At 42.7% G+C, this 17,798-nt stretch overlaps 2 protein-coding genes across 6 annotated transcripts in view; one reads left to right on the forward strand and one right to left on the reverse strand.

The window, feature by feature from the left end:
* The window catches only part of LOC120555630 (granule associated Rac and RHOG effector protein 1-like), a 35,948-nt gene extending 20,754 nt beyond the window's left edge, over positions 1-15,194 (forward strand). For all 5 annotated transcript variants that reach the window (XM_039794492.1, XM_039794489.1, XM_039794490.1 and 2 more), the window contains 12 exons: positions 2,598-2,810; positions 3,513-3,653; positions 3,952-4,047; positions 4,232-4,393; positions 4,710-4,868; positions 6,857-6,954; positions 7,666-7,791; positions 8,280-9,340; positions 10,223-10,388; positions 11,642-11,779; positions 12,019-12,094; positions 13,117-15,194. In XM_039794492.1, the coding sequence (XP_039650426.1) occupies positions 2,598-2,810; positions 3,513-3,653; positions 3,952-4,047; positions 4,232-4,393; positions 4,710-4,868; positions 6,857-6,954; positions 7,666-7,791; positions 8,280-9,340; positions 10,223-10,388; positions 11,642-11,779; positions 12,019-12,094; positions 13,117-13,437 (2,757 nt within the window). In that variant the 3' untranslated portion in view covers positions 13,438-15,194. The remainder of the gene's footprint in view (positions 1-2,597; positions 2,811-3,512; positions 3,654-3,951; positions 4,048-4,231; positions 4,394-4,709; positions 4,869-6,856; positions 6,955-7,665; positions 7,792-8,279; positions 9,341-10,222; positions 10,389-11,641; positions 11,780-12,018; positions 12,095-13,116) is intronic.
* A 194-nt stretch (positions 15,195-15,388) lies between these two features.
* On the reverse strand, positions 15,389-17,613 carry ss18l2 (ss18, like 2). The gene is made up of 4 exons (XM_039794493.1): positions 17,357-17,613; positions 16,921-16,997; positions 16,656-16,740; positions 15,389-15,696 (listed from the first exon to the last, which is right to left on the reverse strand). Exons 1-4 carry the CDS (start codon positions 17,423-17,425, stop codon positions 15,643-15,645), a joined length of 285 nt encoding a protein of 94 aa, XP_039650427.1. The 5' UTR covers positions 17,426-17,613; the 3' UTR covers positions 15,389-15,642.
* Positions 17,614-17,798: the final 185 nt, after the last annotated feature.

Consider the following 17,798-nt stretch of genomic DNA (forward strand, 5'->3'; position numbering starts at 1 on the left):
GTTTCCATGTTGCAGAATGAAAGTAGCTGTGTCCTGTTGTTCCTGTTTGCCATCAGAAGGCACCAGCATATTTCTGTCTTTACAACTCAGCCTCCCCCTTGAGATATTTTCAGCAAGTACCTGAAAAAGAAAACCCTGTGACCATGGTGGACCCTGCGGTGTCCTGTTTCTCTTATTTTGCTAACTGAACAACAAATGGCCTCTAAGCCTGGACTATTCTCTCACCAAACAAACCCACACACTTGGGCGTTCAACCCAGTAGGCATGGAGCGATGTATGCCGACCTGAAATATTTGGTTATGTTGAATGTATCCATTTTGCCTTGATTGTATTAGCAAATTACTACTCAATTTAAAGTAAGTTAAGAAATCAGCAGATCTACTGTGAAAAAGGGAGATAGGTGTATGTAGGTTAAAATGTTGGGTAACCCTTTACTTGAAGGTATCTACATAAGTGTCATGACACTGTCATGAACACATGACACTGTCATGATGACACATGAACCTGAACCATAACCATAACTTGTCATGACAAAAATCGAATGACACTTACTAAAAGAAGCGTTATGTCATAAACGTTTGACTTGTTTATAATGTTTGACATGTTCATGACAGTGTTATGTCACTCTTACGTAGATACCTTCAAGTAAAGTGTAACCAAATGTTGTATAGACAAACTGTGTTTCAACTACATAAACAGGAGAAAAGAGAGATGGAAAATTGCGTCAAATATTGCTATTCCTGGCCCGCAATTCTTTAAATATAAATAGAAAAACCTTACCTCACACGCACTGACATGCATATTCAATCCAATGTGTTGTCTGGCTGTATTTTTTTTGCAAATACAAATGCACATTGTTCTCATTCTCAGATGTTTGATATCTGTTTACAGCACATGATTTACCACAAATGCAAACACATGCGCATGTTAAGTTGTCTGAAATCAGCCCTGGCAAAATGTTTTATTTTGAAAGATGTTCTCTGATTTCACGGCCTTGGCTCTCAGCTTTCCTAGTATGGTATTTACTGTTGCAAAGAGTAGGGAAAAGGGGACGAATGTTGTCTGAAGAAGAGTTGATTATATTTTAGGCTGTTGGATAAACCAGATTGTTTTATAATCGACTTTTGTTTGAAGGCACTCTTCCAGGTGTCCTCACTTCTTCACAATGTGTTTTTAATGATTCATTTTATTATCGTTAAAAGGAGCAGCCTGAAGACAATCTGCTGATATAGTTCATGTGATCCGGTTGCAGGAAATGTGATAGATGAGTTAATCTTTTAATGGTGTGACATTATTTTATTAAAATGTACTGTGTAAAAAAAAAAAAAAAAAAAAAAAAAGTATTAACATACTGCACCTCATTCCAGGGGAACTATCCTGCTTAATCCACTTAGTGTACCTTGCAATAAAGCCTTTTTTTATGGGAAAGAAAAAGTATATTCTCTTTCTTAGTTGAATCATTTTGGTAGAACAGGCCTTAGGGTAACTTGTTGGTGAGGCAGTATTTGGTTTGTAAAGTAGCACAGGAAGCTGGTTATTCAGAGTGTTAACTAACCGCTGAGATATGTGGACATACATGTTAGTTTCTTAGCCTGCAGGCATTCATATTGTTTGGTCTCTGAAACATTCTGACTTACGCTCACCTAAAGGATTATTAGGAACATCTTTTCAATTTCTCATTAATGCAATTGTCTACACAACCAATCACATGGCAGCAGCTTCACTGCATTTAGGGGTGTGGTCCAGGTCTAGGCAATCTCCTGAACTCCAAACTGAATGTCAGAATGGGAACGAAAGGCGATCTAAGCAACTTTGAGCGTGGCGTGGTTGTTGGTGCCAGACGGGCTGGTCTGAGTATTTCACAATCTGCTCAGTTACTGGGATTCTCACGCACAACCATTTCTAGGGTTTACAAAGAATGGTCTGAAAAAGGAAAAACATCCAGTATGCAGCAGTCCTGCGGGCAAAAATGCCTTGTTGATGCTAGAGGTCAGAGGAGAATGGGCCGACTGATTCCAGCTGATAGAAGATCAACTTTGACGTTACAACCGAGGTATGCAGCAAAGCATTTGTGAAGCCACAACACGCACAACGTTGAGGCGGATGGGCTACACCAGCAGAAGACCCCACCGGGTACCACTCATCTCCACTAAAAATAGGAAAATGAGGCTACAATTGGCACAAGCTCACCAAAATTGGACAGTTGAAGACTAGAAAAATATTGCCTGGTCTGATGAGTCTCGATTTCTGTTGAGACATTCAGATGGTAGAGTCAGAATTTGGCGTAAACAGAATGAGAACCTGGATCTGTCATGCCTTTTTACCACTGTGCAGGCTGCTGGTGGTGGTGTAATGGTGTGGGGGATGCTATCCTATCAATATAGGCCAACATTTCTAAAGAATGCTTCCAGCACCTTTTTGAATCAGTGCCACAAAGAATTAAGGCAGTTCTGAAGGCGAAAGGGGGGATCAAACACGGTATTAGTATGGTGTTCCTGATAATCCTTTAGGAGAGTGTTGGCACTCCAGCATGTCAATGATGGATGTTTCTCAGAATGACGTGCGTTGTAACAGTAATGTCTGTCCTCTGCTTCCAGGTGCTGGGTCGGTGCTTCCTCACGGTGATGCAGGTCCATTTCCAGTTTCTATCACAGGCTTTGCAGAAAGTCCAGCCCGTGGCCCAGTCCTGCCTGGCAGAGGCTCTTGCCCAGGCCCAGGAGCGTTGCACCAACGCCCGCTCCCAAAGCTCCGACCTCAGGCCCCTCACAGAGCTGGAGGAAGCCTCCCGCTCATGGAAAGGTGCAGCTCAGGTATGCAGCCACAGGGCGCCCCAGGACTCTTCCTGGTCTGGGTCTTTAAAATATGGGGTTTGTCTCTGTGAGGTGAAAAGCTGACTTGTTAAACATTCCTGAGAAATGCCAGCCGTTTATGATTTCCAGCCTTAATTTCCTATTTCCTCTTTTCTGGGCTGCAGTTTGTCTGTGAATCTGCAATGTTATGTTCTGTACACCTCTACACCCCAACCCATGTAAGGGAGGCAGTTTTGTAAGAGGACCTAACTAATCCCCAGGCTAATCAGTCCCTTTGGCCCATTTTGAGCTCTGTTGTGTAAAGTGAGCCAGAGAGGAGAATAGTGGGTTGATTGATCTGTTAAGCCCTGGCATGCAGATCATAAGCCCTGGAGGGGACTAGGCCTGGATAGACCCCGGTAGAATGTGCTGGGCGGGCGTTTAGGTAGAGAGAGGAGGCCGGGACTCTTTTTCAGAAACTGTACACATGGTTTTTATCATCTAAAAATAGTGCTCAACATCTATTTTGTCAAAACTTTTATTTTGCAATTATATTCAAAGAAAATCTGCCCGTAAATCCTTCCACTATCCTTTTTAAAAACACCCTTTATTTGCAGTAAAATCCACTCACTCTCTAGTATTTCTTGCATTTCTCGGTGAGATTGTGCTGTAGTGTAGATGTTTCTGCTGTCACTCTGACCCAGTGCTCTGCTGTGCCCTCAGGCCATGGCGAGGCTGAGAGAGAGGGGCCGGGACGGCTGCCTGGCAGGCATCCAGGTTCAGCAGCTCTTCTGCTCCAACAACACCACCATCCCTGAGCACCAGCTGAAAGAGCTCAACATGAAGATTGACAATGCTTTACAGGTACACTATCTCCCCAAAGACAAAGGGCAGGGAACTACAGTTACTGGTATTCCAGTGGTTTGTTGATTAGAAAAATCCTGAGATATGTTTTAAGAATCAAATGGGCATCCACTTATGCAGGGAAAGTAAACCTGTCCAGTGAAAGTATAGTACCTTTTGATTTAATAAACCGAGTGGAACTAGATGGTGTCATTAACAAATTTGTAGTACCAGGGAAGTGTATCAACAGAACCAATTGTTCTTGGTGATGAAATCAGTGTGGGACTGATAGCCGGTCATGTTTTCTCTCCATCTCCAGGCCTACAAAGCTGCACTAGAAAGCCTTGGCCATAGTGAGTACGCACTGAAGGCTGGCTTTCATCTTAACCCCAAAGCTGTAGAGGTGGCCTTACAGGTGGGTACTTTCTCAAAAAATCTGTAAAAAACTTCAAAGCTCGTCAGTCAGCTTGTTGGGTATCTTTTTTTTTCTTGTTTAATATGAATGACAAAAGAGCAACAATTATTCTTTCATTGCTGTGTCTCCATGTGTCATGTCATGTGTGTTGTGTGTATGTTTACATGCTTGTGTGTTTGTGCAGAGCTGCTGCAGTGAGGCGGAGGCCCAGCAGGCGGGCAGGATGCAGACCACCTCCCAGCCAATCCAGTGCGAGCTGCCCACGATTCCTGTACAGATCGGCTCACATTTCCTCAAAGGAGTGTCCTTTAACGAGTCCGCGGCTGAAAACCTTAAACTGAAAACGGTATGTTCCTTGGCTCGACTGGCCAGCTTCATACTGCTTATATTGGTTACCCACCTTGTTCTCCCAAAAAGGTAAAGTAGCCCTACGTGTCAACCACGTTTTATTTCACGATTCTGTTCTGTCTCTGTCAAACTTTTTCTTGCTCAGTACTTAAAAAAATAATAAAAAAATCTCACTATGTTTTGGGCGATAACCTCAGCAGAGGACAGTACTAGTAAAAACTTGAGTTGCTTTTTAGTGGCATCTGAGGTGTAACATAAACAGACAGCGATGGCAGACTGCTTTCTTGATGACCCACTGTGTTTTGTCTCCTCAGCACACAATGCTGCAGCTCATAAAGGAGGCACTGGGCCAGAACGGAGTGACCCCCAGGGACGACTCTCCCGTCACCGAGGTCCTCAACCAAGTGTGCCCATCCAGTTGGAGAGGAGCCTGCAAGACAGCTGTCCAGCTGCTGTTTGCACAGGCTGGTCTGGTGAGTAGAGATGTTAAAGATCGGGGTTGCTACAGTAAAGCTGTATTTCCTGATTATTACTGATAATTTGTCAGAGTCAGAGACAAACAGGGGGTTTAACCTTGCTCTTGTTAACATCCATCACCACAGTGTAGTTGATACTACCGAGCAGCAGAAAGAAGTGACATGCTGACGTGAACAGGCCTGTTGTACTTCACTGCCACTTCTGCTTGAGTTACCGAATCCTCTCCTTTTTTGGGGTTTGGCAACTTGCATCTCATTGTTTGTCAGATTTGTAATGGAGATGAGGAGATCTGTCTGCTTGCTTTGAGGCAGCCGAAAGGTGTAAACAAACACCAGAGAGACACAAAAGGGAAGAAACATTCCTGCAGCATCTGGACGAAGGATGGGCTCGCCTGGGCGAGTTTGCAAACAGAATACCCCCCTCCTGTTGAAAAGGAGAGTCACAGGGAGGGAGGGTCAGTGGCAGGACTCTCCCCGCAGTAACACCGATGTGTTTATTTCCTCTGTGTGGTCTGCCCTGTTTTGTGTGTGTCAAGCCAAGGAGTGTTCCCATTCAGCCCTGCCAGCCCCTTGCTGACTGTAAAACAATCCCTAGGATGGTGGATGAGCGCTTTGCATTACCTCCTTATCTGATCCTATAGCCACTCAACCAAAAATAAATCACACAGCACACACACACACACACACACACACACACACACACACACACACACACACACACACACACACACAGGCTACATCATCACTACTTTGTTTAAATTGTTCATAACCGTTTTAAAACATTAACAATCTCCGTCCTCGCAAGTGTTTTAGCACCGTTTCAGAACTAATCTTCGTCCATACTAGCACGCCTGTAATCACATTCCACAGACCGTTCCCGAACGCATGCGCATCCCAATAACGCCGCTGGACACAGGAATTGTCGCAAATCACTCTAATAATAGCTTGCCTCCTTCCCATATAGGCAGTAGTAGCATTATGAAATGGAAAATGTATCTGCACAACAGCTGCAAGCATTAACAACGGGGTCAGAAACGGCTGTAATTAGTTTTCAAAATGAAACGGGCTCAGCAGCGTTTCCAAAAGTCTCCGTTTTAGGGGCTCGGAAACACTGGAGTAGTGTGGATGTGAGGCGTAAATGTAGCAAAAGTTATGCAATTTTAAAACGAAAACTTAATAGAGTGGATGTAGCCATAGTGTCTTCCTCACACTTTAAAACACTTGCATATACATTCACATATACTCACGGTCATGCACTAGTCAGGCCTCCCCACACACAGCCTTTTTCCTTTCCTATTTTCCTTCTTTTACACTCACACAACACTGACCGTAAGAATCACCATACATGTTCGGCTGTCGTTCCTGGCAACAGGATTCACTAGCTACTCCTTTTTTACTTCTAGTCATGGCTTTCCAAGTCCATCGAAGAAGTTGACCTTGTCTGTTTTGCTGCATTTCCTCCTCCTCCTCCTCCTCCTCGCACCCAATAACCTTGTCATATGGGTTTCGACATAGCTGACAGACTATTTGCGTGTATGCATGGCTCTCTCGTTTGGGCAGCCCGGGGTTTCCGAGGATACACCTGCTTTTTAATAACAATAGGGTAACTTCCTGCAATACAGGAAATAGACTCCTCCCACCTTCCCTCCCTCTTTGTGACCCAGCTGAGTGGGCCACTTTCAAAGAACTCCCAAATAAATTTGACTAGCAGCAGGCAGGAAGGCTAGCCTGTTTCTTGTCCCTGGCTGACTGAATCTCACCTTGACCCTTACTGTAGAGGGTAAAATCATTGTGTTTTGTTAAGTTGTATTACACTGGGAGAAATTGATCCCCCCCCAATTGTTTTAGTTGTGTAAATTACAGTAGTGAACAGACGTTGCTATAAGCTTTTGTGGATTTCTTGCACATGCACTATTTACAATGGCTGTGAATAAAGCTTTTCGGTCAGGAGATGCTGATGCCGGTGTGTTTGTGTGTCCCAACAGGTGGTTGTTGATACAGCTCAGATTGAGAACAAGGAGGCCTATGCTCCCCAAATCACTCTTGAGGGTTCCAAAGTGGTGGTCCAGGTTCCCTCTACATGGTAAGCTCATCAAGACACTTTGTTTTTAAAGAAGTAGATCTGTCAGGATCTCTACGTTCACAACACAATGAAGAGGAATGGAGAATCTGGTTAATACACTGAATTGAATAGACTGTTCAGCACCTGCATTAACCATACATTCAGTAGTTTTATTATTAAATCTATGTACTGGCATTATCACATCCTGAAAGGAAAAATTGTCAATTTAGGTTTGCGATGGTACTGGAAGGTTTAAGTTCATCTAGACCTACATCTAGACCTACATTTAGCCCCAAGTTACATTCACTTGATAATATACATCAACTACAGTTATGATGTGTCTATGCCTTATTTATTGCCATATTTATACAGTTGTATGTTATGTTGGCAGATCCTGGCAGATCTTGCACCAGGGCAAGTCAGTGTTATTTGACAAATGTGAAAGCATTTCTCTTTGAAAACCTCATTCTAGTCATTTGTCGTTATGACAATGTGAGAAGTTTAAATTAGCACCCAGGCAAGGAGATGTGTTTCCAAGATGGGGAAAGCCGGTGGGCTACGGTGTGTACATTAAACCAGCCTGTCTGGTTGTTTTGGCTCTTCTTTTCTTGTTTATGAATGTCGAATGCATTCAATGCACCTGGGCTTTTGTATGCAAGACATTGTGTGGATTTGTAGTTCCTGTCTCGTCATGTATTGCACGTGTGTGTGTGTGTGTACGTACATGTGCAGGTGTCTGAAGGAGGACCCAGCCACTATGTCCTTGCTCCAGCGGAGCTTGGATCCGGAGAAGACACTTGGTCTAGTAGACGTGCTCTACACAGCAGTGTTTGACATCAACAGGTGGAAGGAGAGAAAGTGAGTGAATGTTAAACCACTTAATTTTCTAACAAGTATCTTTGTTGTGTAGCTAGGTGATTTCACCTTTTGCCTTTTTGATTTGGCTAAAAGGAGCCCTGGTGCTTTTGCCCAGTTAGTAAGATTAATTTGGGCTGGTTTGAAAACCGTCAATTGAACTGTGGTGCGGACCAAACAACTGGACAGAGAGCGCTGGAGCGGTGTGTTTGTAGCGTGAAAGTAAATGGACCAACCACAGTATTTTGTGATTTATTTATTTATTTTTTAAGCATGATTTCAAAAACGTATTCGTGCGATTACATTGTTCAATATTGCGATGACTTTATGACTTGCGATAAACAAACAAAAGTGTGCATATTTTGCTATACATTTCCTATTTCAGCCTGGTTGTCCTGGTTGGTCACCCTTATTCAAGTGACTTCAGATTCAGTATTCATTACTTTAAAACCATAATAATTTAGTCATTGTCTTTCTCTTCCCTCCAAAAGAGAGCAAGCCTTGCCCACTATTCAGATGCAGCTCCAGCGGGAGAGCCCAGACTATAGCGGCCAGGCAGACCTGCCTCTAGGCACCAGCTCCAAGACTTCCAGTGGATTGCCCAAAACGATATCCAAGCTGACTTCCAAGTTCACCAAGAAGGTCTCGTCCAGCTCAAATAGTGGGGGCAGTTACTCCATCCCTAGCACCCCGTCTCGCAGCATGCTAACAACCAGTAGCTCTGAGGATAAGGCCAAGAGCCTGGGTCACAGCGACGGGAGGCTACAGAGCATCTTGCAGATGAGCAGCCTGTCCTGCACCCCTGACTCTACCCAGCAAAGCCAGCTGCCCAACGGCTTGGTGTCCGAGGACCAGGGGATGAACCTGCCGACTGACCAAGAGATGCAGGATGTCATCGACTTTCTCTCAGGATTCAACATGGGAAAATCCCAGCAGGCTTCGCCCCTGGTCAAGAGGAGGAACTCCGTGGCATCTGCAAACCCCGCTGACCTGAAGCCCCCGAGTGGACCTCCGCCAACCTCCCAGTCTATCTCTCACAGTGCCCTACAGCCCCAAGCTCAGACCCTGCCCCAGCCTCCACCATCAGTGCAGAAGCAGCAGTCACAACCACAGCCACCTCCTCCACAGCAACAGCAGCAGCAGCCCCCTCCTCAGCAGCCCTCCCCACAGGCCCTGCAGTACTACCAGCACCTCCTTCAGCCCATCAGTCAGCAGCAGCCACCTCCTCCTCAGCAGACCCCACCTCAGGTCCTTTCACAGCAAAGAGTGGCAAGCAAGTGGCTTGGCACCTCCGGGCAACAGCCTCAACCGCAAGGCCCCCCGGCAGGACTGTCACCCCTGGGTCCAATCGGGCAGTGGGGCTCTCCTGGACTGCCGGATCTGAGCTCGGATCTGTACAGTCTGGGCCTGGTCAGCACCTACATGGACAGTGTCATGTCAGAAATGTTGGGTCAGAAGCCGCAGGGGCCCCGCAACAACACTTGGCCCAACAGGGACCAGAGTGAAGGAGTGTTTGGAGTCCTGGGAGACACGCTGCCCTTCGACCCAGCAGGTGAGATCCACCTCCACTTTTATATGCCCATGAGGTGAACTTTTTCTACCCCAAAATCTGGGAAATGATATGCTGGGGACTTACAATGGAGTTATAGTTAGTTATTCATTATACCAGGAGCCTAATGTTCAAAACAGGGTTTGTGTGCGTTACCCTAAGTGTCATAAAATAAATTTCAGTTGATAACCACATAAAGGGACAACTATACAAGGATCATTATCCTACACGAAGGCAAAATCATTACATTAAAGTAATGCAGTGTAATGGCAGTGGAGATAACTGATGTCCCTGCTTATTTTTGTCTTCAGCCAAAGCACTCTAAAGTGATGTTAAGAGAGCAAATGGCAAAAAAAGATCAGGATGGTCACAAGTTGGTCAAGGCCAAACTGCATAGAAGAAAACTGTTTATTATTAGGCTTTATTCAGTGCATTCAGTATGGCAGATATATTTTTAAGAGGTATGATTAAAAAGCCATTACTATGCAGTACAGATGTCCTGTCGTGCTGCCAGTCAGTGTATAGTAAAATAATGCGTTAGATACTATTCTACTATCTTGTAACCATTCAAGCAGATTTCAGACAACGTTGGACTCTGCTCCGAGTAACCTAATCAATGTAGGTCAGATAGTGTGAGCAGCTGTTTTTTTTGCCTGCAAGTCGACGATTTATGCTGGATTTGTCGCGTCGGTTGCTATTTTTACAGTGCAGCAGACTCTTTTGATGAGAGTCGAAGCCTATTGTGCAGAGTTGACTTACGGCTATTGTGATTTTTCTGCTACGGTAGACAGTCTGGCCGAATGGATTGAGCTCCAGCGAGTGAAAGAGAAAAGCTGAGGGTGTCAGAAACTCATAGTTGTGTTTATCCTCCCTTTCCATCAACAGTTGGCTCTGACCCGGAGTTTGCTCGTTACGTTGCTGGCGTCAGTCAGGCCATGCAACAGAAACGGCAGGTGCAGCACATCCGTCGCCCTAGCAACCCGCGCAGCAACTGGCCAATGCCCGAAGAGCAGCACAGGACCTGGTCCCACCCAGAGTACTACAGTGAGGGGTATGTATCTGGACATGACATTTTCCTTTCCTCACTGACCCACTGCTGTACAGATTTTTGTTGTTGTGGTTTTAAAACTACACCTTTTATTAGTCAGACTGACATTTTAACATGTGCAGGAATACAAGCAGGAAAGAAGAATAAGAAAAGATGGAATTAATATAAAAAAGATTAGTGATATATACACCCAACGTCACACACCCACAATGTGTTATGGGTACATCTGGATGAAAGTCTTTCCCTGCTATCACCTTTTTTAAATGTAGACAACGCAACTCAATACTTTTTTCTACAATCGTTTTTAGGCACACAATTTTCTACCAATCTCTTCCGCTCTCACTTTTAGACTTGGAGATTTAGCAGTGCCCAGTTACAGTATCTGTATTCTTTACATATCTGACAGATTTTCAAAAAATAATAATCAAAATAAACGCAGAGACACACACATAATGGCACCTTTTCAGGAGGATTTGTTTTGGGCAGCAGTATAGTGCCAAACTGTTGGAGGGTTTTTTAAAGCTTAGTTTCGTCATAGTGCACAATAGTGTTGAGCAATGTCCCGAATACATTATTAATGTGGCAGACATCATCGATATGTGAGGCATTTACCATGTTAATCATAACCGTTGACATTTAATTCAGCCCACAAGTGTGAGACAACACCATCCTGCTTAGAGACTAATCTGAGAAAGAAGGATGATGTAAACAGGGTGCCATGACTGCAGAGGCATCTCACTTGTGCATCCTGAGCAATAATGTTTATGAAAAGGATTTCACTTTTGAACCACTTTAATACAGCAATTGCCATGAAATAGCAAGAGATCCTGTAGAAGCGCCTCTATGTTGAGATATATATATATATATATATATATATATATATATATATATATATATATATATATATATATTCTGTTGATTCAGTGGCATTTGATGACTATATATATATATATATATATATATATATATATTATATATATATATATATATATATATATATATATAGTCATCAAATGCCACTGAATCAACAGTTAGATGTAACCAAGATGTAGATGATGCTTAGATGTCTTTTAACCCTACAAATCAAGAAGAGAAGTAAACTTTTACAATTTCATTAATTACAGATTTTTCTTGATTGTGTCATCAAGGTGTTTTAAACATCATCAAATAAATTTGAACCTTTAATTCCCTAAAATACCACATTGTTGATAGTGTAACGGGAACAGTGCTGACACCTCCTCTGGTTGTGTCCTCAGGGAGGCCGTAAACAGCAGCTGGTCAGCCAATCAGGGCGACTCGGCCAGCTCCAGCGACGAGACGTCTTCGGCCAACGGTGACAGTCTGTTCTCCATGTTTTCTGGGCCGGACCTCGTAGCGGCAGTTAAACAAAGGCGGTAAGTCCCAAACTCATCTACTGGCTTGGATTTTTCTCGTGCTCTTCAGTCAGCCCAGCTTTACTATTGAAGGCTGCACTGATAATGATCATACAGTGTGATTAACTGAATGTCTTTGGTTGAGATTTCACACTCAAACGCAATTCTAAATAGTGATCTTCTCCTCTCCCCCCGCGTGCGCCCACTTAGCTACACAATTGTTGATAGTTGTGGCTCAATCTAAATTTCTCTGTTCTCAGAAAACACAGCTGTGGTGAGCCGGAGGTGTGCACCCTGCCCTCACCACCACTCCATCACATGTGTGATGATAACCAGGTAAAGTATGACCCCCCCCCCCCAGTATTCAGAGCACTGGGCATAGATGGAGCATTTCTTTTAAAGGTCCCATGGCATGAAAATTTCACTTTGAGGTTTTTTAACATTAATATATGTTCCCCCAGCCTGCATATGGTCGCCCAGTGGCTAGAAATGGTGATAGGTGTAAACCGAGCCCTGGGTATCCTGCTCTGCCTTTGAAAAAATGAAAGCTCAGATGGACCAATCAGGAATCTTGCTCCTTATGAGGTCATAAGGAGCAAGGTTACCCCCCCTTTCTCTGCTTTGCCTGCCCAGAGAATTTGGCCAACCCATGAGATTGCTACAGACACAGAAATGGCACATCCTAAGGAAAGCTCATTGTAGGACTGGCTCTAGTGGCTGTAATTCTGCACCAAGGCTGAATTTTGGAAAAGAGACTTCAGATACAGTATTAGGGGACCACTAAGGTCTATATAAAAGAGATTTCAGATACAGTATTAGGGGACCACTAAGGTCTATATAAAAGAGACTTCAGATACAGTATTAGGGGACCACTAAGGTCTATATAAAAGAGACTTCAGATACAGTATTAGGGGACCACTAAGGTCTATATAAAAGAGACTTCAGATACAGTATTAGGGGACCACTAAGGTCTACATAAAAGAGACTTCAGATACAGTATTAGGGGACCACTAAGGTCTATATAAAAGAGACTTCAGATACAGTATTAGGGGACCACTAAGGTCTACATAAAAGAGACTTCAGATACAGTATTAGGGGACCACTAAGGTCTATATAAAAGCATCCTAAGAGCACCATGTCATGGGACCTTTAACCAGTGTTGACACTTTGCAAACTACTCGTGGGAAGACATTTTTTAAATGTTATTAGCTTCTTTTTTTTGCCATCAAGAAAACATTGGAATTAGTTGTACATTTAATGTTTGTCCTAATTTGAAGGGATTGGTCAAATCTTGTTGTGACTTTTTGATCGGTTCTTGACCTTGTCAACTTGGCTAATGGGTCCACTGTGTTCCACAGGACAGCAAAACTAAAACCTGGCCTCCCAAAGCGCCGTGGCAGCACTCCACCCACACAAACACCATGCCCAATCCCAGCTCTTCCTTGTACCAGATGAACATCCCCCCTTCCTCCCAGTGGAGCGACTCCATGCAGATCCTGCAGTCTCCTGTGTGGTCCACGGCCAGCGAGTGCTCCCCTTCCCCCGGCATCTCCTCTGGTTTTCCCTTCACCCAGCAGCAGCAGCAGCAGCAACAACAGCAACACAAACCCATGACCAAGGGCTTTAAATCTTTCCCCCTCAAACATGAGCACAGGCCCTCCTACCTTCACCAGTACTGATCAGTTTAATGTCGAGCGAGTCCACGGTGAAGTGCCACCGAGAGCCTGTAGCTCTGTGAGATGAGCCACTGAGTGGGCCGAGCTGCAGCCATTACAGTCCACACCCACTGAATTGGAAGATTTCAAAGCCTCAGAGGCAAAATTAAGTACACACACTGGCTCAGCATTTTTGTATCTATATTTTTCCATGTCAAACATCCCCATTTGAAAAGGAGACGTATTTTGAAGTTTTTTTTTTAACGACAGGTGCATGTGTCACGCAGGCAGCAGTTAGTCTTGTGGTCGTTTCTCTGTCTGTCGAGCTGACGTCTCCTCAGACACGAGCTGGAGACGTGCACGGCCGTCACCCACTTGCTTCTGCAGCTGTGTGTGTGTGTGTGTGTGTGTGTGTGTGTGTGTGTGTGTGTGTGTGTGTGTGTGTGTAAATGAGGGGATTTCAAGGGGGGGGGCAGGGGCTTGAAATGCTCTCATTTTGCCCATAATAAATATACTGTGTCTACATAGCTGTAACTGCCCAATCTCACGCAAGATGACTCAGAACACAGCTACCATCTACTGTTTTCATAGCTTGTAAAATACTGAAGTTGATATATAAATATTTAGTTCTTTTTATTAAGAGGCTTTGAGCAGGCTCAGCATAAATATAGTAAGTCACTGCAGAGGTGTAATTTGAGAGAAATACACTACTTTTTTCAAACAACTGACCAGAGTTAAGAATTATAGCAGTAACTATGTGCCATGTTGGTATTAATAGCACTTGCAGAATATTATTCCCAACCAAAGCGTTGTTCAGAAGATGAATGGTGCTGAAGAGATACGAGGCGGTCTGAGATTATTGAGAACCAGTGAAGTTGCACACCCTTATTGGATGAGAGCATTAGGGAACATCTTCACACCCAGAAGCGCAGTCATTTCCTCCTCTCTAATTGGCAGTTGTTTGCTCCAGATTGACACTAACTCCCATAAACCTAACTTTAGTTCCGTTTAATAATACATTATTTTTCTTGTACAATTATTGACAGTATTAATCTTATTTTTGTATTTTCTTACATGTTATACCATTACTGTATGTTAGTATTCTTGTAGGCATATTACATAAAACATTATTTTCCACCTCCCAATATGTGAAAAAGCACATTTCTTTCCTACAGAGTTGAACTACACCATCTATCTATAAAAGTTACCAAATATGCCATGCTAAACACTAAAACATTGTGTGTTTAGGGTGTTTTCAAGCCCTTGTTTCTTCGGTTTCTATGGCAATGGGCTGTATTTAAAAAGCCCAGAATGTTATCTTTTTGTGATGTTTGCGGATGCCAATGTTGCCTGTATTTATGAAATGACACCATGTTTTCAGAAAACTAACATACTTAACATGTTTACAGAGAATTTGTTTGCTGTATATACATATAAATATATATCTTTTTATAGTTAATGTGCTTTGCACAATCAAGCTATAGGGTTTGTTGCTTTTTTTCGTCTGTGTTATCTCCCTAACTGTTGCAGCCTTTTTTAAAGACATCATTACAGACCTTGGACTGTAACTGTTAGCTTCTCAGCTGTGTCAAATGGTTTACTAGTGGCTTCTACAAAATAAAAATAAAATTATAAAAAAAAAAAAAAATGTTGCCCTGATAGAAGATATGAAGGGGGACTGCTTGGCTTATGTTGCTTATTGTTCTCTTGAGCTGGCAACTGAAACTTTCCACGTGTACCAGCAATGCAAAAAATGAATAAAAATGACTAGCAATTCAAAATGCTGTCCTTGTAGTTTATCTGCTTAAAAGCTTCTCACTTTTCTCCTTGAATGTTTATCTTTAAACTGTCCTCAGCTCCTGCTGGAAACATTTGATATATTTGAGCATCCTGTGACCTGATACGATAATATACAATATATGGATACAATCTGGTCGCTGAACAGAGTAATTTCAGAAACTGACCCCAAGAGAAATTTTCAAAAATAGAAAAAGTTTTAATATACAATTCATACTAAAATGACATTTTGAATTCACAGATAATTTTTTTCCCCACAGACATTCAATATAGCATTACTGAGCTTAAGTACCAGTGGTCCTTGGTATGGGTAATATTACTGAAAACGATTAGTTTTAATAAATATATTTTCTTGTGATGTAAAATCGTTCCCAACCACATGGTCAAATATTTGACACCCCATCCCAGCTCCGCTGACAGAAGCTGCCATCATCATGTCCCTCCATGCCCATTCCCAGTTGGTGTTGAGGTTTCATTAAATGTAGACTGTAAACAGAAACAATAACAATAACAGAGTATTAGGAATAGGCAACGAGTCGAGGGGACGCTACCGATTACAGTATTACTGCAGTTAGGGCTGGGTGATATGGAGAAAATCAGATATCACGATATTCTTGACCAAATACCTCGATATCGATATTGCGGTGATATTCTAGGGTTGACAATTGGTGCTCTAACAAAATATCTTCACACTTAGTGTTGGAGCTACATTAGTTTGTTTTTAGTATTGGTAATTTGTTAATTTGTTTATTATGATTTTGTTTATATTAGTAATATATTTGGTGATATTCTTTAGTTTGTTTAGTTAATTGGGTTTTATGTATATGTTTAGTCTTCATTTATGGTTAGTTTAATAACTACAATATTTTATGTAGTCACCTGAGGGCAGTAGTGGGCACAGGTAAAAGTTAATATAGGTAGGAAGTAGAAGGTGGATTGCATGCACCTGGGCGATGGGCACGGTTTTTTTTTTTACCAGCGCGAGAGATGCTGTAGGCTGCTACTGTTTGCTCAGTTGGAGAAAATAAACCAGCCACAAACTCTGAATCCAGTCTTGAATGTGATTTATTTCTTGCCTGCGTACATCACCTGCCCATGGTGCTAGAAGTTGTCGTTTAAAGTTTGATTTAAGTTAAAATTTCTTTTGTTTTTTGACAAACGGCCACTACACTTAGATTTTAGATAAATAATCATCAGTAATGTTGACATAATGTGGGGAAAAGGCAAATAATAGAACAGCTAGAACAGTCTGGTACGTTCAGAAAATGACATCACTTTACTGTAATGCAGCCTTTAAAACCACGAAAAGACAACACTCATGTCATATCACGATATCCAAAATCTAAGACAATATCTAGTCTCATATCACAATATTGATATAATATCGATATATTGCCCAGCCCTAACTGCAGTAATTACTCGTTGATTGTGCGATCTGTCTTTACATTTGAGGCGGGCAGCGTGCTGTCTGGGCTGGCATCAGCTATGGTTGCCAAATATACGATGTTGCGGTGCAGGATCTGTTGGTATCTGTTGAAAAAGAAGAAAAACATCCGCTGAAAGTAGCCCCCCCAAAAAAGAGAGACGCGCATCAGCACGAATCACACCACTCGACAGTGTGCAGACAATGCTGCATTACTGTGCTAACCACTATTATGCATAAACGTTAGCTAAGTTGGTGGCAGGGCACTGAGGCTTGTTTTAACTTACTGTACACATTCCACTGCTCGTCCTTTCTGCATGTACTCGGTGATGCATCGTATTAACTGGTCGTTTTCATCCAGCAACTGGAAGGAACCGACAAAACAAAAGATTAACCGACCTGACTAACACAGCAGCTAATATGTCGATTTAAGCAAACGTTAGCCACTCTTGGAAACAATAAAGCCACTGTGTGCAACACCAACTATTTCACAGATGCAAGTACAGAACTAAATTACGGTTGGTATTTAGCATGAATGGAGCCTAAGTGTAAACAAAGAGTGAAGTAAACTAACGTTGGTAAACAAGTTAGCTAGCGGCTAGCTAACTGCTAAAGCTCGCACCCTAGCTAGCTAGGTGAATGTACGGTGATATAGCTAGCTAAGCTAACAGCTGCCGTTAGTTAGCTAGCCGCTTCGTTTAATATCCTTTACTTGTGTCTCACCCTCTGTATTGTTTCTTGGTTAATTTTCGCCTTTCCTCGGAGTTTCTTTGGCACAAAAACAATCGACATTTTGTTTACGTTCACAACAAGAACGCTCCTTCTACATCACCAAAGCCGGTCTACTATATTAGAAATTCTTTGACATCACTTTGTCTTCTTCTTTGATTGTATTCATCGGCGACCATGTCATTCTTGAATCTTGTTGTACTACCGCCATCTTCCGGAGAGCTGTAGTCTAGCAATGCTGAACTAAAAAAGTACTATTTTCTGTTAACCTGGCGCGTTTCCGACACTGGAGCTTATATACTGTCTATGCATTGGAGGCCTTTATTAAATACAGCTCCATTCCTTTCAAATACAGGTAGTTCGTGGTCCAGCTGTGACGTAATTGATGTATAGAGATGGTCCTTGATAAAGAGCCTTAGAATTTGATACTAAAGCT

The sequence above is a fragment of the Perca fluviatilis genome, chromosome 3 (assembly GCF_010015445.1).
Source record: "Perca fluviatilis chromosome 3, GENO_Pfluv_1.0, whole genome shotgun sequence".
Lineage (NCBI taxonomy): Eukaryota > Metazoa > Chordata > Actinopteri > Perciformes > Percidae > Perca > Perca fluviatilis.